Source organism: Loxodonta africana, chromosome 8 (assembly GCF_030014295.1).
Source record: "Loxodonta africana isolate mLoxAfr1 chromosome 8, mLoxAfr1.hap2, whole genome shotgun sequence".
Classification (NCBI taxonomy): Eukaryota; Metazoa; Chordata; class Mammalia; order Proboscidea; family Elephantidae; genus Loxodonta; species Loxodonta africana.
In genome coordinates, this window is record NC_087349.1 from 51,335,255 (window position 1) to 51,352,174 (window position 16,920).

Sequence of the window (16,920 nt, forward strand, 5' to 3'; positions counted from 1 at the left end):
GCCCTGGTGGCACAGTGGTTAGGAGCTCAGCTGCTCACCAAAAGGCTGACAATTTCAAAATCCACCAGCTGCTCATTGGAAACTCTATGGGACAGTTCTGCCCCATCCTATGGGTTTGCTATGAGTCAATATTGACTCGACGGCAACAGGTTTGGCTTTTTTGGGCTTTTTTAGTTGGTATTAGACATCTATGTTTCTTCTCCATAATGATTAAAACCCTCAGTCTAATGAACCTATGAATGTGATGTTTATTCATCTTTAAATAGTATTCATCTGTTACAATGAACACACTTCTCTTAAACATAGACATTATTTCCACGGAACGAGAAGTTTTCCCCAGTCATTAGGCAACAGGTGAAATGTGAAAGCTGGTCAATCTGAGGCAAGAGTTCTTAGTTCTTGATTTTGGCTGCACAATTATTTAAAATATTTTACCTATATTACTTGTGCTTGGGCTATTCCCCAAGAGATTCTGATTTAATTGGTCTACAATGCAGCCTGGGCGGTGAGATTATTTAAGAGCTCTGCAGCAGATGAGGTTAATACGCAGCCAAGGCTGAGAACCACCAAGACTAAGGAACACTCGGCTCTCAGGTAAGGTCAGATTTTGATTCACCTTGGGGTTTATCATAGTCTCTCCAGCAGCTTCATGTTGTACCTTCTCAAAGACAAAGAAAGAGAGTAAGAAAAGTATTTTATTTTAGATTGTTTCATTATTTCTTTGTAAACACCAAGATCTATAAATTGAGACAATGGAGTGAAATAATGATAGGCCACATCTTAATGATAAATTTATTTTTCATTTGCTAAATATTGGACATGAGTTCACATATGTCTTGCCCTAATACAATTCAGCAAATTTGGCCAAGTTATTATAAAACTGGAGGATTATTCTGAAGGAGTAACATGAGATTGTTAATACATATTTTTTAAAAAAGAGAGGCTCCATCCTCTTTTTTTCATGCTGTTCTTACCTGTGTTCGTGTGGTATCATGGAATTCCAGGGCTGGCATTTGATGCCGCTCTTAGTGATAGATACCGTTCCCTTGTAGCTGCCCCCTTTGCCAATGATGCAATTTCTAATGTAGTCTATTGGAAGAAAGCAGAGACAAATTTCATAAGTATATGAAACATATGCTGTGTTTGTGAAAGAGAAAAACAAAAAAATAAAATTCCATTCAAAACTGTAAATAATTAACTCTTGTAAACTATTTCAAATAATATTGACATTTCGTTCCTAAAACTTCTACTAGTATTTTCAAAATAATACATTTAAGAATAATCCAAAACAATACTATTGACAAATTTTAATTTTGTATATATATATGTGGATAACTGCAGAGATTCATCCATGTACTCAACATAATTTACTCTACTGGCTAGGCAAATTTAATTTGGTGACTTATCCAATATATAGCCCATCTTTACAAAATAGTAAAAGCAAAAATTAAGTAAATTTTAAAACCTATATTAAATTCAGAAAGCTACTTTAAAATAATTATATGTTATTTAAATTTATCAAATAATAACATAAATTATTTTGTCTTTTTTATCTCAGTAAAATCATATGGGTCTGTTTATGTGTATGCATGTGTATGTGAGGTGAAAGAAAAAGATAATTACATATATTGATTACTATTTTCCAACAGGGCAACCAAATTGCAATGAGCTTTATTTTATTATGAACTATTTAGGGAGAAATCAGTTACCTTTGTTTTCATAGAGGTCAAATTCATGGCCGAACCCTTTTTTCACTCCACTTGACATGCTATTGAATGGGAACCAGAGACATCGTTTCTTTGCCTTATCAAAAACAAAGGCCCTGAAAAAAATATCTGAATGAAAAGAAGGAATGGTACTATTTATACAGTTTTTAAAAGAATGCACACATGGTATGCCAAGGAAGGGAATATAAAAACAGATGCATTGTTACATATACCTAATAACATGACTGATACTTGAAATCGTCGTTTTGATAGTCAAACAAAAAAGACAAAACTAAGTTCTCATAGCCGTGGGTGATGCCCAAAACCAAAAACCAAGCTTACTGCTAACAAGTCAGTTCTGACTCATAGCAACCCTATAGGACTGAGCAGATCTGCCCCATAGGGTTTCCAAGGATCTAAAACTTTGAGAAGCAGACGACCACATCTTTCTTGCATGGAGTGGCTGGTTGGTTCAAACTGCTGAGCTTTCAGTTAGCAGCTGAGCACTTTAACAACGGTCCCACCAGTTGCTAACTAAAACGTTGGTGTGAGTCAACCCAGAGGCTCCTCAGAAGAAAGGTTTGGTAACCTGCTTCCAAAAAAATATATCAGCCATTGAAAATCCTATAGAGCACAATTCTACTCTGGCTCACGTGGGGTTACCATGAGTCAGAATCAACTCCATGGCTTAGGTGTAGATTTAAATATTAGATTGAGTACAATTTGGAATAGTCTTATGTTATTGTAAAAATGAGGGCTTCTACAAGTAAAATCAATATAAAACTTAGCAAGTTAGGTTATTTCTGAAGATTTTTTTTTTTTTAGTAAATGTGAAGAGTTGGAAAATTTTGTTTCCAATTACATGCAAATGATTATATTTGAAATATCATGATTAATATCCAATGTTTATAATTCTATAAAATTGTATATTAAAGTTATATTCCCTAAAGTATATTAGACAAGTTACCTGCACCAGGAGATTCTTCTAGGAAAACAAGATCTGAAGTCAAATAACTTTGTGAAATTTTGCATATATCTTCTTGGTGAGTTATAAAGCATTTAAGCATATTAAGCTATAAAATCTTGCCATGTGAATACTTGTATAGTTATGCCGATGTTTTCTAAATAGATTTGCTTGCACAGAATTTTATATTAAAAATTAGTATCACAGATAATATGCTCTTGATATATAACCTTGAAGAAAAATTACTAATGTTTTACTCCTAAGTATTACATTGTTTTGTTGTTGTTCATTAAAGAAATCATTCTACAGTCTTTCTAAGCCTTTTCTACAACAAAACAAAACAAAAAAAAAAACCACACCAAAAAAACTCTTAACTGAGAATATTATACCAAAAACCAAACCCATTGTCATCAAGACAATTCGACTCATAGTGACTCCATAGGGCAGAGTAGAACTGCCCCATAGGGTTTTCAAGGCTATGTTTGCCGAAGCAGGCTGCCACACCTTTCTCCCATGGAGCAGCTGGTGTTTTTGAACTGCTGACCTTTTGGTTAGCAGCCAAGTACTTAACCACTGCACAATCAGCGCTCCTTGAGAATAGTATACCACAACTAAACCCACCGCTATTGAGTTGATTCTGACTCAGTTTTATAGGGCAGAGTAGAACCGTCCCTTAGGGTTTCCAAAGCTGTAAATCCTTAGTGTGGGAGGCTGCCACATCTTTCTCCCGTACAGTGGCTGATGGGTTGTTGTTGTTAGGTGTTGTCAAGTCAGTTCTGAAGGATACCCACCCTATGTAAAACAGACCAAACACTGCCCAGTCCTGCGCCATCTTCACAATCATTGTTATGCTTGAGTACATTGTTGCAGCCACTGTGTCAATCCATCTCATTAAGGGTCTTTCCCTTTTTTGCAGACCCTCTACTGTACCAAGCATGGTATCCTTTTCCAGAGACTGATTGGTCCTCCTAGATTCATACTTCCTACCCTCCACATTCCGATTATTAATGGATGTTTGCTGCTGTTTCTTCTCATTTTGAGTCATGCCACATCGGCAAATGAGGGTACCCAAAGCTTGATTCCATCCACATCATTAAGGTCGACTCTACTTTGAGGGACGCAGCTCTTCCCCAGTCGTCTTTTGAGTGCCTTCCAACCTGAGGGGCTCATCTTCCAGCACTATATCAGACAATGTTCCACTGCTATTCGTTCATAAGGTTTTCACTGGTTAATTCTTTTCAGAAGTAAACCACTGGGTCTTTCTTCCTAGTCTGTCTTAGTCTGGAAGCTCAGCTGAAACCTATTTGCCATGGGTGACCGTGCATCATAGCAACACGTAAGCCCCACAGTACGACAAACTGACAGATGTGTGGGGAACGAGTATAGTGTAAAAACCCATTCAGTGACCCTGTAGGACAGAGTAGAACTGCCCCATAGAGTTTCCAAGGAGTGCCTGGTAGATTCGAACTGCTGACCTGGTTAGCAGTCGTAGCACTTAACCACTACGCCACCAGGGTTTCCGGGTATAGTTAGTAAATATAAAACAGAGTACTTGTTATCATTCCTTACAATACAGTATATGAAGTTGGAATTCTGAATTGTCTTCCTTCCATTAAGGAATGGTATTAAAACTATCCTTCTCACTACGTTCATGCTAATTGCAATGCCACCATGTACAAATATTCAGTTAAAGGACATACACAGATTATCTAAGAATAAGGATTTTCTCTTCCATTCCATATAATGTACTTTTAAGAATCTAATTTTTTAGTAATTTAGATATTTCAAATTTGCCATTTATTTATTTGTATTTTGACAACTTTTAAATGAATTTTAAATAAGATACTATTTTTTTAAATAATATTTTATTGAGTTTTTGGTGAAAGTTTACATAGCAAGTTCCCATTTGACAATTCCACACAAATTTTTCAGTGGCATTAGTTACATGTATCATACTGTGTCAACATTCTCTTTGTGTTCAATTTGTTCCATTTCCAGTACTCTAGTTTCCCTGCCTGCTTATCTTCTATATCTTTGCTTTTTTTGTTTTCTTATACTTTAGATGACAGTTTACAGAGCAAACTACTCATTGAACAATTAATACACATATTATTTCATGACACTGGTTGCCAACCCCACGACATGTCAATACTCTCCTCTTCTCGACCTTGAGTTCCCCATTATCAGCTGTCCTGTCCCCTCCTACCTTCTCATCCTTGCCCCTGGGCTGGTGTTCCCATTTAGTCTCATTTTGTTTTATGGGCCTGTCTAATCTTTGGCTGAAGGGTGAACCTCAGAAGGGACTTCCTTACTGAGCTAAAAGAGTGTTCAGGGGCCATACTCCCAGGGTTTCTACAGACTCTGTCAGATCAGTAAGTCTGGGTTTTTTTGCTTTTGTTTTTAGTTAGAATTTTGTTCAACATTTTTCTCCAGCTCTGTCTGGGATCCTGTATTGTGATCCCTGTCAGAGCAGCCGGTGGTGGTAGCTGATCATCATTTAGTTGTGCTGTACTCTGTCTGGTGGAGGCTGTGGTAGTTGTGGTCCATTTGTTCTTTGGACTAATCTTTCCCTTGTGTCTTTGGTTTTCTTCATTTGCCCTTGCTCCAGACAGGGTGACACCAGTGGAGTGTCTTAGATGGCCGCTCACAAGAAACAATTTTTACAAAACAAACACAAAAAAGACAAATCTTGTTTTTGTTGGGTGCCACTGAGTGGATTCTAACTTATAGGGACCCCATGTTACACAGTAGAACTGCCCCATAGGGTAATCTCGGCTGTAATCTCTCTAGAAGCAGATCTTCAGTCTCTTTCCTTTGGAGGAGCCACTGGGTGAGTTCAGACCACCAACCTTTCAGTTAGCAGCTGTTGTACCACCAAACCAAAAAATCAAACCAAACCCGTTGCTGTCAAGTGGATTCAGACTCAGAGATCCTATAGGACAAAAAGAACTGCCCCATAGGGCTTCCAAAGAGCAGCTGGTGGATTTAAACTGCTGACCTTTTGGTTAACAGCAGAGTTCTTAGCCACTGTGCCACCAGGGCTCTGTTGCAACACCAGGGCTTGTTAAAAAGATAATAAATTATTTAAAATATTTTATCTATTGTTTTATATTTTTCATTTATTGCATTTTATTCTATATGCAGATAACTTCAAAAATTATATTCGTAAATTTTACACTCTGATTTACATGTAGGTATTTTGAAAAATTTACTTCTAAAAATATTTTACAAGTAAAATATTAAGAATAAATTATAAAAGTATATTTTTTCAGCTGTGACAAAACAACTTGGTAAGAGAGAGTCAGCTAAAAGTAGACTTAAATTTTGATCTGGAAGATGGTAAGCTCTTGCAAAATATCTTACATTTTCTATTGCAGGGGACAGGAAAGAAGTAATTAGATGACCTTGAAAGCATAGTAAGTAGATAAAGAATAAAGATAAAAACTAAATACACATCTAAAGAGAAAATTTAAAGTTATGGAAATCAGTAACCCCTCACTTAAGCTCACATTAAAATATAAATATAATGCACATTTATAAATTACTTTTATATAAACAAATAACTATGATATGAAGGAAACCCTGGTGGCATAGTTAAGAGCTATGACTGCTAACCATAAGGTCAGGAGTTCAAATCCACCAGGCACTCCTCGGAAACTCTATGGGGCAGTTCCATTCTGTCTTATAGGGTCTCTGTGAATTGGAATCGACTAGACGGTAGTGGGTTTGGTTTTTGGTTTGGTATGATGTGAAATCCTTTTGCAGATTAGCATGGTTTTTTTTTCTTCTTTTTCTGAAGACTCATGAGCCCCATTGGAATATGAAAGATTTGTGTCTATAACTACAAAGGTGCACCCGTATTGGAAGTGGGTGGCAGTTTCCAGTTTGCTAATCTCATTCTTCATTCCTCTCATTCCATTACAGTGGCATGTACTCTCAGAAAAGTATTTCACTATACTATTTTAGACCTCCATGTAGAGTGATCCAAAGCCATTAAATATCATGAGTTACCTTTTCTTTCATGTGTGATTTAAAAGTCTTCATCTTAGCCTTATTTAATTATCATCCTCCTTTTAAGAGTTTCTTTTGTCCAGTCTTCCAGTTGTTCATGACAAGAGGGCAATTCCAGTACCAGGTACTCAGTCACAGTTAGAAGAGGAAAACTTTCTGTCTTCTCTTAAGTCAATTCACGGATTAGCAGTTTTCTGAAGATCTTAGAGTCAGGCATTCTAGTTGTCTTTTCTACTCACCAAAGAGGAACTCGCATCTCTGTAAAATCAATATTGTTGATATCTTCAAGAAGATACAGTGTTTGAGAATATTCCACCCCACCCCCACTCCATTCACAGATGCCTTCATACAGCTTTGCTGCTTTATTCCAAGCAATTTGGAGTATTTTCCATTGTATTCCAACTATTCTGGTCCATGTAACATGTCTGCAAACACAATCCTTTGATTCATTTAGAATCTAATTTGAGTATCATACTTTGTTCAATTCTAAATAACTAATATAATAGGGATATCAAATACGTAAGTATATGGAGTAGATGGTGAGGAGTAGATGGGTGAGGAAGATGACACCATTTCTGGGGAGAACAACTTTGGATGTACATAGCTAATGTTACATGTAGTATCCTGGACAGGTTGCCATAAAATTGGAAACTAAATCTAACTCAACCAGAATATAGTAGGAAAGTATGAAACCTCATATACATGGTATACATGAAGATTTATTAATCAGGCTACATATGTGTTCTGATGCACCAAAATTATTTTACTTTCTACTAAATAAAAGCTCCCCTGCTCTGCCTGCACCCCCCACCCAAACATAAAGCCGACTAACTTGAGAATTGAGTGGCACTGTTTTTCTTACTTGTGGGCCCAGGAGAGTTTATTATGAGATTCAAACTTAAAAATGAACAATGAGTGATGTGATTTTCCCATTCCCTTTACCCCAACCTTCCAACCCTGAGATAGGAAAATACAACAAATCCAATCTATTCAATTGCCAGAACATCTCCATAAATCTATATCTGACTTGTTGGTTGAGAGTTATTTTCTCTAATTTATTTTTAAACAATCTTTAGGCTTCTATAGGAAAGTCAAGGAATTATCATAGAAACATACTTGCAAAATCAATTTCCCACTCTTCTTGTCAGAAATATATCCCTGAAACTGGCAGTTTGGCCATAAAAATGCTTCTAGAAGAGCTGTAGATGAATAGAAAGGAGATAGTCTCTGATCCCCCTAAATCTGTTGAGAGCTTTTCTGACCATGTCCTTTCCTCATAACACTCATTCCTCAGAGAAAAAAGCAAGATAAAATTAGAACTTCTTGCCATGACATTACCAAACCCTATGTTCACATTTTACATTACTGTCCTGATATAATAAAGTAGAATTCAAAATTTACAGGATTCCATGTGCCATCCTGTAAAAAATGGTATGAAATAGGGAATTAAAAGGTGGAAAGGAAGGGAGGGAAGGGAATGTTCAGGAAGAACTAAGAAATGCATCTTCCTCTGGCAGTCTGGGAGAATATTCAGAGGAAATTGTTACCTTCATGGACCAAAACTACGTTTTTTTTCTTCTATGATTACTGACAAAATAGTAAGGGATGCTTCCCTGTAAGGTCACACAGGGATGGTCAAAAGATAAGAAACTCTCCCCTTGAGCTCCCTCATACCCCTTTGAATTACCCTATCACTATTCACCTAAAACTTCATCATGGCTACTTCCTTACATCTTTTAAACAGCCTCTGCTGCTGACACTAGTTCCTCTACTTTTTATCTAGTTATCTCAAAACAATTTATTTAAATCCCTATAGACAATGATATAAAAGCCTCAACAGTGGGCCAAAACATATCTCAAAGATCATGGAGATGGTACAGCTGGACAATGTTTTGTTGTTTTATATGTAAGGTGGCCATGAATTGGAGGGCAACTAACAATAGACAATAAAAGTCACAGGAAAGCTTGGATGTTGCCCAATTCATATTCTAAAAATTTCTCCACTCCACTTGAAAGAAAAATAAAAAAGTTTACTCTAAAGAGAATATTTTAAATAGTTAGGAAGATAAGTCTATCCAACTGAATTTTAGTTCCTAGAATTCAATTGCTTATAAGGTGAGAAAACATAAATTCCATAACCAAAGCCACTGTGGATTCTAAAAGATACAGTATATGTACTCTACCTTATTCAAGGTATATTTCTGTCAACTGAGAGGTAAATTTTGTGTTGTAATGAATTAAAACTAGAATCAAGGTTGTAACTTTAAGGGCAAATTACGATGAATACAATGAAACATGATTGTAATGACTACATACTATTTTAGAAAATTACCCTAGGAAAAAAAATGAAGTAACTCACTTGCAAGTAAATGGAAGTCCTTTATTCCTAATACATCTATTGGCACATTGGTCTGCTGTGTTCATTTTTTTGGTTTTTATCTTCAGTGATGGGTCTTCTTTAATTAAGGTAGTTTTTGCTGACTTTTTGAATTCATGAAGTGTATTTCTTCTTTTCCTCTGTCCTTCTATTAAAAAAAAAAATGGGGGGAAATGCTTTTAAGGTTCATTTAAAAGAATGTCCTTAAGGGTCATCTACAAGATAAGGATTTTGCATGACAACATACTACACCGTGGAGTGGAGGGGAGTAGTTTGGGGGAATGATACTCACAGATAGTTAAGAGTAAGAAAAGAATATTGTAACCAGGGAAAAACAAGTAACTTGTGATGTGGAGTCACTTATCTACATTTTTAAAATGAAAGACACTTTTAAAAGGTAGGACAGAGTTCACTCCAAAGAAATAAATAATGTGATATTCTCCAAGCAACATAAAAGCAAGTATCAGTGACAGAATCATACTATGTCATGCTTTACAATTAAATTTTCCATATCCTTCTACAATTGGTCCTTTCATAAATTGCAGTATTATAAGCCAATTCAAAGACAGGTGAGAAATTTTTCAATAAAAGCTGTGCACTAGGTAAATTTTTCTGCCTTGTTCTTTAAAATACTTCACACTATCCATGTTTTAGCCCTTCTTTTCTCATTTATTATATAAATGTTTTCTGTGCTTTTGGGCACTATTTCTTAGTATCACTGAACTGTTTGTCTTGAGATCAAGCCAAGTGCTGTAAATCAAATGTATGTAAAACTTCATCCTTTAATGTAGCAATATCATTTTTCTTCATGAAAGTATTCTAAAAGGCCCCTAGATAGCAGAAAGATTCCTACTAAAATAGCTGAAAAACAGAATTAAAACATCCTAAAAGACTTTTTTTTTTTTTTTTTAAAGACTTACTCTTAGTTTTGTATTTAGAGTATCAAGAACTTGTTTCTTTATTCTCAATTTCCCCAATGTAACCCAGTTTCTAATGATGACCACCGTCCTCACCATGGGGATCAAAAGATCTAACATATTGCAGTTGTTGTGTAATGGGAGCCCTGGTAACACGGTGGTTAATAGCTCGGCTACTAACCAAAAGGTCAGCAGCTCAAATCCACCAGCTGCTCCTTGGAAACCCTATAGGACAGTTCTACTCTGCCCTATAGGGTAGCTATGAGTCGGAATTGACTTGACAGCAACAGGTTTGTTTTTTGGGGGGTAATGAAGATGATCATGAGTGTGTCCCTCTTTTGCTTGTCAATTCTTTTGAACACCTTTGTAAAGAAGTCAAGGTTAGATTATTATATCCATTTTAAAGATTTAAAAACCAAGACCAAGCGGAAAATTAATTGACCATTTAGAGTTCAGATTTGAAATGCAGCTGCTTCCCTTCAGAATCCTCACACTTAACCACTCATGATGCCATTTTTCTTTAAGAATTGCTAAGAATGCATGTGAAAATACGGTTTGTAAGCATTCTCTGAAGATTTAGTTTAGAGATATCAATAGGAAAGAAACTTGGAGAGTAGAGCAGAAAATACATTGCTGGTCTTCATATATGGTGAAATCTGTCTGGAAAAGGGAGTGAAATTTTTATGTTGAAAATCTGGAAACATGGCTAGCAAAATGGGTTACCAAGAATGGCATCGTACTTCATATTTGCCAGTAACCACTGGCTTCAGTTGTTTGTTTTAAACATGCAGATATTTCTCGTTTTTTTTTTTTTTTTTTAGTCCATAATAAATGCTAATTCCTGGAATGATGTTTTCATCTTTAACTTTTTTTTTTTTTTTTACCCAACAGGATGTAATCCCTATGTTTACAACCAAGACAGTTTAAAAGACATTTTAAAATAGAAATTCAACTAATGAAATAATCTATCAACATATGCCTTCTATAAATGCTGACATTCTTATTGACTTGCCAAATGATCTTGTTTAATTACCTGAAATGTTAATACCCAGTTACTCAATCTACAAAAGAAGTTATATTAACTTTGAATTGAAAGAGCTTTTTAAGCTATAATTACCAAGTAAGCATTTAGAGTCAATTTGCTAAAAAATGTGAATATGAAAAGTATTGAAATTTCAACCCATAATTTTTGGCAGTAAGAGACAGTATCTCATTCAAAGAATGTGCGATATTTTCAAATGTTGTGATCCAGGACCATGTTAATGGGAGATATGTTTCTCTATTAAAAGTTTCTCCTTCCTTCGACCTTACTGCACTACTTTCTAGGTGCTATTTTTTATTTCCCATCATAATAATCATCTGATTTCTCATATAACTTTCAATATTTCTTAGAAGCAAAAAACAATTAATGGATACAAAAAAATGTATTAAAAAAAAAAAAACTGTCCACTAAAGTGGGACAATTTTAAATATAGACTTCAAAATGAATTCTGTTAACTAAAAGTATGTAATTAAAATTAGCCTGATGTAAATATATTTATTATGTATGTTTAGAATAGCATATAAACAAATTCAAAAAAGTCTAAGACAAACATTAAACTCATAAATGTATTCTATTAATTATTAAATAAAAGAGAATGCCTGGTCTATGCTCTATTTCTTTTGCCAATACCACACAATATAAAGTCAAGCAATGAGGACTATTGTAGAGAAAAATGGCCCTATGAAATTGTTGGTGTGTTTCATTCTACTGATCCTCAGCTGTCCTATTAAAATGTATTAATTGTGGTTGTACGTCATAAAAACAGTCCACTCTCATTTGTTGATGAGTTCTTCCAACCCTACGTTTCATCTAAAGATCAAAAAGTATTCCAGAAAACAAACAAATCTATGATTTCCACATCCTAGATAATAAATGCAAGTGAAAAGCTTGTCTGGGGCTACAAAGCTAATCAGGGCAATGGAAACCAGATACTAGGATTCTCTTCTCACCATTTACTTCTCATGACTTAGAAACTTTCCCTTAAAATTGAATCACTTCTACTAGGTAAGTAACTAATTCTTCAAAAAATGTGAAGTTGTAGCTAGTTGTACGTCGTGTAATCTACATATCTATAAAATTAATTCCTTCTTCAATAAAAGAAAAATTCAAAACAGAAGCCATTCAAAAAAGCATCTGAAAATAAAATTCCTTTGCTGAAAATAGTTCCAACTTTCTTTTCCATATGTATTAACAACTGATGCTTGTTTTACTGAAAACAGTTAAAAGCCAAGCTTAATTTGGGAAGAAACTCAAAAATATCTTTGGATCAGATTTTTCCCCACTATTTTTTGTGTGTGACTGTTAGTTGAAGTTTATAAACAAAATACTGAAATGAAATCAAAGGCTGAGAGATCATTGCAACTTTGTCATGCTTTCCTGTGCTTTATATTACAACTCCCTTTTCCCTTCTTCCAGTATGAGAAAACATTCTGGAAACTATATTTCCTCAAGAACGTGACGTCCCTATTTTAGAACCGAAATCATTAGGATCCTAGTGAAAACCTGCAAACATAAAGTAGGGTCAAATGTATTAAGGTGCTTGAAGAAAGACACATTTCTCCCTCTGGTCCCTGGGCTTCACAATCATTTCTCTCAATACCTCATATATTTTCTTCTCTGTGTGGACTAACCATTGACTTCAAAGGAAAATCAGTGCAAGGAAGGATTTGCAGGGTGTGGAAAGAAGCAGGAATTTGGCTCCACACATTCTAAGAAATCTACCCCCAAGATTAGTGATTAACAGCTTGAGGTGGCAAGATGTTAAGATGAAAGTATACAAGTAATTAATGGAAGGGAATGATTGTGACTTGAGATTTTAAACTACCCAAAGACAAGAATCATAAAAAGAAGTTCGAATTTTCATTGTTAGAATCAAAGGACTTGGATTTCCCAAAAGGACAATCATCTCCCCTTTTCAAAGAAGGAAACAGTATCACAAAGAAAGATGTCAAAAGAAAAAGATTGAAAGATCATGTCAGATTTAAATAATATGTTTGTACGTGGGAAACAGCACAATAATCTCTTCCCAGGAAATTTACAAAATGATGTCCAAGATTAGGGTCCTGCCTAGATATTTCCCTCCTTTTCCTTCTTTCCACTTCCTTGTTTAGGGTTTCGTAGTTATAGGAGCCCCTCCAGGTCTCTGCTTTCACTGCCCATTTCAGCATACAACTCCCCCTTCACACTGCAACTGAAGCAACCAGCTAAACTACAACTTCAATTAAGTATCTTGTCAACTGATACACTTTCAACTGCTGCCCATGATGTCCAGAATAGAGACCGCATGGTTTGAGCATCACATTCAAGCCTGTTCATGCTACTCCAGTCTTATTTTCCAATCACAGGTGATACTGCTCCCCATCACATACCCAGTACTCTAGCCCCAATTGGTTACTTCTTCTTTCTAGGACATAGCTTTCACTTTCTTACCTCTATGCCGTTGCCACTTTGTGTTCCTCTAACTTAGGCACCAACCATGCTATATAACCATTATTTCATGCTCAGCTTGAGTGTCATGTACTCCATAATCCTGATTTGATCCCCTAAGCTAGAAATAAATTTGTAACCATAGTATAATAATATTTCTAACCCAAGGCTTTTCTCATATCACTTAGCAAAATAGATTTTTTAAAAAGTGATTTTCATTTGATTTTATTTCACTGTGAATAAAAGAAGAAAAAAACCTACCTATTTCACTCACACAGATTTATAGATCTAGGTAGGGCTCTCAGTTCTGTCCCACAACTAGCTAAGATAAAAGATAACATAATTAAAGTCTTTAGCCTTGGTTTCCTCTGGTAAAATAATTCAATAATCTTATTAGAATTAAATAAATTTTAATTTTAGAAATTTATCCATAGCAGTTGCTCAAAAAATGGAGCTTTCTTTCTCATTTGTTCATCTTTGTATCCTGCACAGGCTCTTGGATATTAGATGCTCATTTAATGCTGTTTTTATTATCGGGGATTGAGTATTTGTTTCCAGTGTAGGTGGGTACGGAAAGAGGATAATCCTATGTAGGCCAATTCCTACAAGGATGGCTTGGGTCTACTATTAAATATTTCTTAAGAAATTTTTTAATAAAGTACTTTCAAAGTGCATTTTCTTCATAATTGGTTAGCAACTTATTATAGTATCTGTGTCTTTTCTAAAATTGCATTATTTTACAATATGCACAAATATAAGCCATATAGTAAACCAAAAAGTATAACCAAAGCAAGCAACAAAAACAACCAAAAATAAAAACTCTAAAATGTTCAACTTTACATGACATAAAAAAGAACAACCCTTTTTTGTGTATTCTAAGAGGGCTACCTATGCTTTCTATTTTGGAGAAATTTATTTAAAAAAAAAAAGAAATCAAAACACACTTGCCACCCAAACAAAGGAAGGCCCTCTTTTGATGATATATCTTAGCACTATCCACTTCAGGAATTATTCACAGCATATCTGTAATTCCCAGTTGGGCTCTCCCTGCTTGCCAGCACACTCTTGGGCTGCATTTTCCCTATACTCAGGAAACACAGTCATTTCAGCATTGGCCAGAGTGAAATATAATTATGAATATATATCCCCTGCCAAAACCCTGTAAGGCATGCCAAAAACAAATAGACATTGTCTATGGTTGATCTACTGTTTGGGTTTTCCTTACCGTGTTCTCCTTTCATTAGCACAGATGATTTCAGGTAACCATATTCTACTTCAGAACACCAACATTTTTATCTTTAGAAATATAAGCCCTCCAAATATTAGCCATAATTCCCGTGTATGCTTAGAATCCCCTAAACCAGCAATATCTAATAAGAATCCATTTTAAAGTGGCACATCTCAAGTATGTTAACCTGCTTGCTATATAACGAATGGTTTGAACTAATTTCTATTTCACCTTTTGTAGAAATTTCACTTAAATGCTTTCAAATTGACCCTTCCCAAACAATGTCACTTCCCAGAAGGACCACTTAACAAAATAGAAGAAAGCCAGGTGGGTTGAATGACTTTTCTTGTTGTTTAGTTCGTTTTGAAGTTGTCAACCCTTGGAATACATCAGAAACTAGAACAGAGGTCTGATGAATTTCATATTTAATTCACCCCAAAAGATATAGCCAGCCCTCTGTTTTATATTTTAAAAAGACCATGTCTACCATCTGGGTATTTGTTCCATTCTTTTATTCCCCTGTGCCCACCCTTGATGCTCACCGCCTTCTCCCTTTGGTATCCCAGCCACTACAATGATAATACAACCAAGTACAGATGTTTCCTCTTATACTGATAACAACAGAAACTCCCAAAAGCAACAAATGAAATCTGTAAATGAGCAGGCAATATGCACTCCTAAGTAACCCCTCCCCAAGTTTTATACTCAGGGGAGAAAGCAGGAGATTGAGGGGAGCAGTTCTGCAGCTTTAATCAAAGTCACACAATTTATGTCTTCCTTGCACTGCAGTCTCGAAAGGGCAGACATCCATACCCAGAAAGAATGAGATCTTAAGAAGAGAGGCTTTCTCTTTCATTTTTGTAACACGCATATTCTCAGAATTTAATTTGTCTTTCCAAAGGAAAACCTGTATAAAGTCATAATTTGGCCCCGAATGTTGGACTGGGGATGTGGAGACTGGATTGCCATGGAAAATTGCCTTCTGGAAAAGGATGGCTCCCTGCTGTGCTGACCATCACTCTCCCCAGTTCAGACCAGACCTTTTCCTTAGCTTTAAACTTGTTCAAACCAGCAAAGTTCCAGCAAGTGTTAGCACTTCATTCTTACCCCCACAATCCACAACTATTAGGCTAAGTGAAAGTGAGGTGGGGGCAGGGCTGATTGGGATGGGGGACGGGAGGCTGAGGGGAGGTTAATTATCATTTTAAATGCTTTTCAAACAGAAAAAAAAGATGTCAAAACAAAGCATGAGGAAAGGTTTTTAAAAACCCACGCCACTGACTGAGTTAAGAAAGGATGCTGGGACTAGGCAGTGTCAGAAGGAAAAGGTAAGACTAGCAAGAGAGACTTAAGATAATAATAGCAATGATAAGAAAGAAGAGAAAACTAACCTGCATAGGGGATGGCGATGGGAAGCAGAAGGAGGTGTAGGAGAACATGCTGCAGCAGCAGGACTGGCAGGAGTTTGGTCACCCACATGGTGCTGCTGGACGAGCTGGCGGATCCCACTGGAGGAGATGCCTGGGTAAGAGAATCCTGTTCAGAGTCAGTGCCTAAAGAAGCCAGTCAGCTCTGAGCTGCTTTTTATTGCGATGAGCTAAGTTTGTTGTGTGATTAACTGGAAAGATCTAGGTCTGAACTCCCTCTTACGGTAAGAAACTGTTTAACAACAGCCCTTCACTCTCTTCCACCCTCCTCCTTTCCCCACTGCTCTACCCACCCCCCCCACCCCAAACAACACCAAACAGATCCCAGCCTCCCCCCACCGCCTTCTCTGCATAGGAAAGAAACTTACAAAGAAAAGGTCACCTGGCCTGAGGCCAGCTTCAATTTGGAAGCAGGAGCTCCAGATCCCAGTGGCTCCTATCTGAACAGGGAAGGGAGGAGCAAGGCTGGACCCAATAGCTAAATCAAGGCACAGGCAGAGGACCAATTCGCTAAATTTAAACTGGAAAATACATGTGTTTACATATCTATTTGGGAAAAGAGGAAGGGGAAGCAGCATAATAAGAAAGCAAAGAGCCGCCTTTCAGCCAAATGTGCCCTACCTCCTAATCTGTCTAGTGTCACTGCTCCAGCCATCTAGGGATTCAAAATACAGACACTGGTTCCCTAAAGACCCAGAGGGAGGCAGGCGAGAAAGCAGAGACTAGGCAGGTCCTGCACAGGTAGACAGAGACTAGATAAGAAAAGGGTGTGTATTGTGGGCCAAAATAAAATTTAAAATGGGCAAAACAAAGCACCCACA

General features: G+C 36.4%; 1 protein-coding gene across 11 annotated transcripts in view; it reads right to left on the bottom strand.

Moving 5' to 3' along the window:
* The window catches only part of HGF (hepatocyte growth factor), a 91,980-nt gene extending 75,339 nt beyond the window's left edge, over nt 1-16,641 (bottom strand). For 3 of the 11 annotated variants that reach the window (XM_064289926.1, XM_064289927.1, XM_064289929.1), the window contains exons 1-5: nt 16,468-16,639; nt 16,064-16,208; nt 9,041-9,206; nt 1,710-1,822; nt 975-1,089 (exon numbers count right to left, since the gene is read on the bottom strand). In XM_064289926.1, coding sequence (XP_064145996.1) covers nt 975-1,089; nt 1,710-1,822; nt 9,041-9,206; nt 16,064-16,151 — 482 coding nt within the window. In that variant the 5' untranslated portion in view covers nt 16,152-16,208; nt 16,468-16,639. Of the gene's footprint in view, nt 1-974; nt 1,090-1,709; nt 1,836-6,681; nt 6,940-9,040; nt 9,207-16,063; nt 16,209-16,467 lie in introns of those variants that run through there. The other 8 variants (XM_064289923.1, XM_064289919.1, XM_064289921.1 and 5 more) reach the window with 6 other exon arrangements.
* Nucleotides 16,642-16,920: the final 279 nt, after the last annotated feature.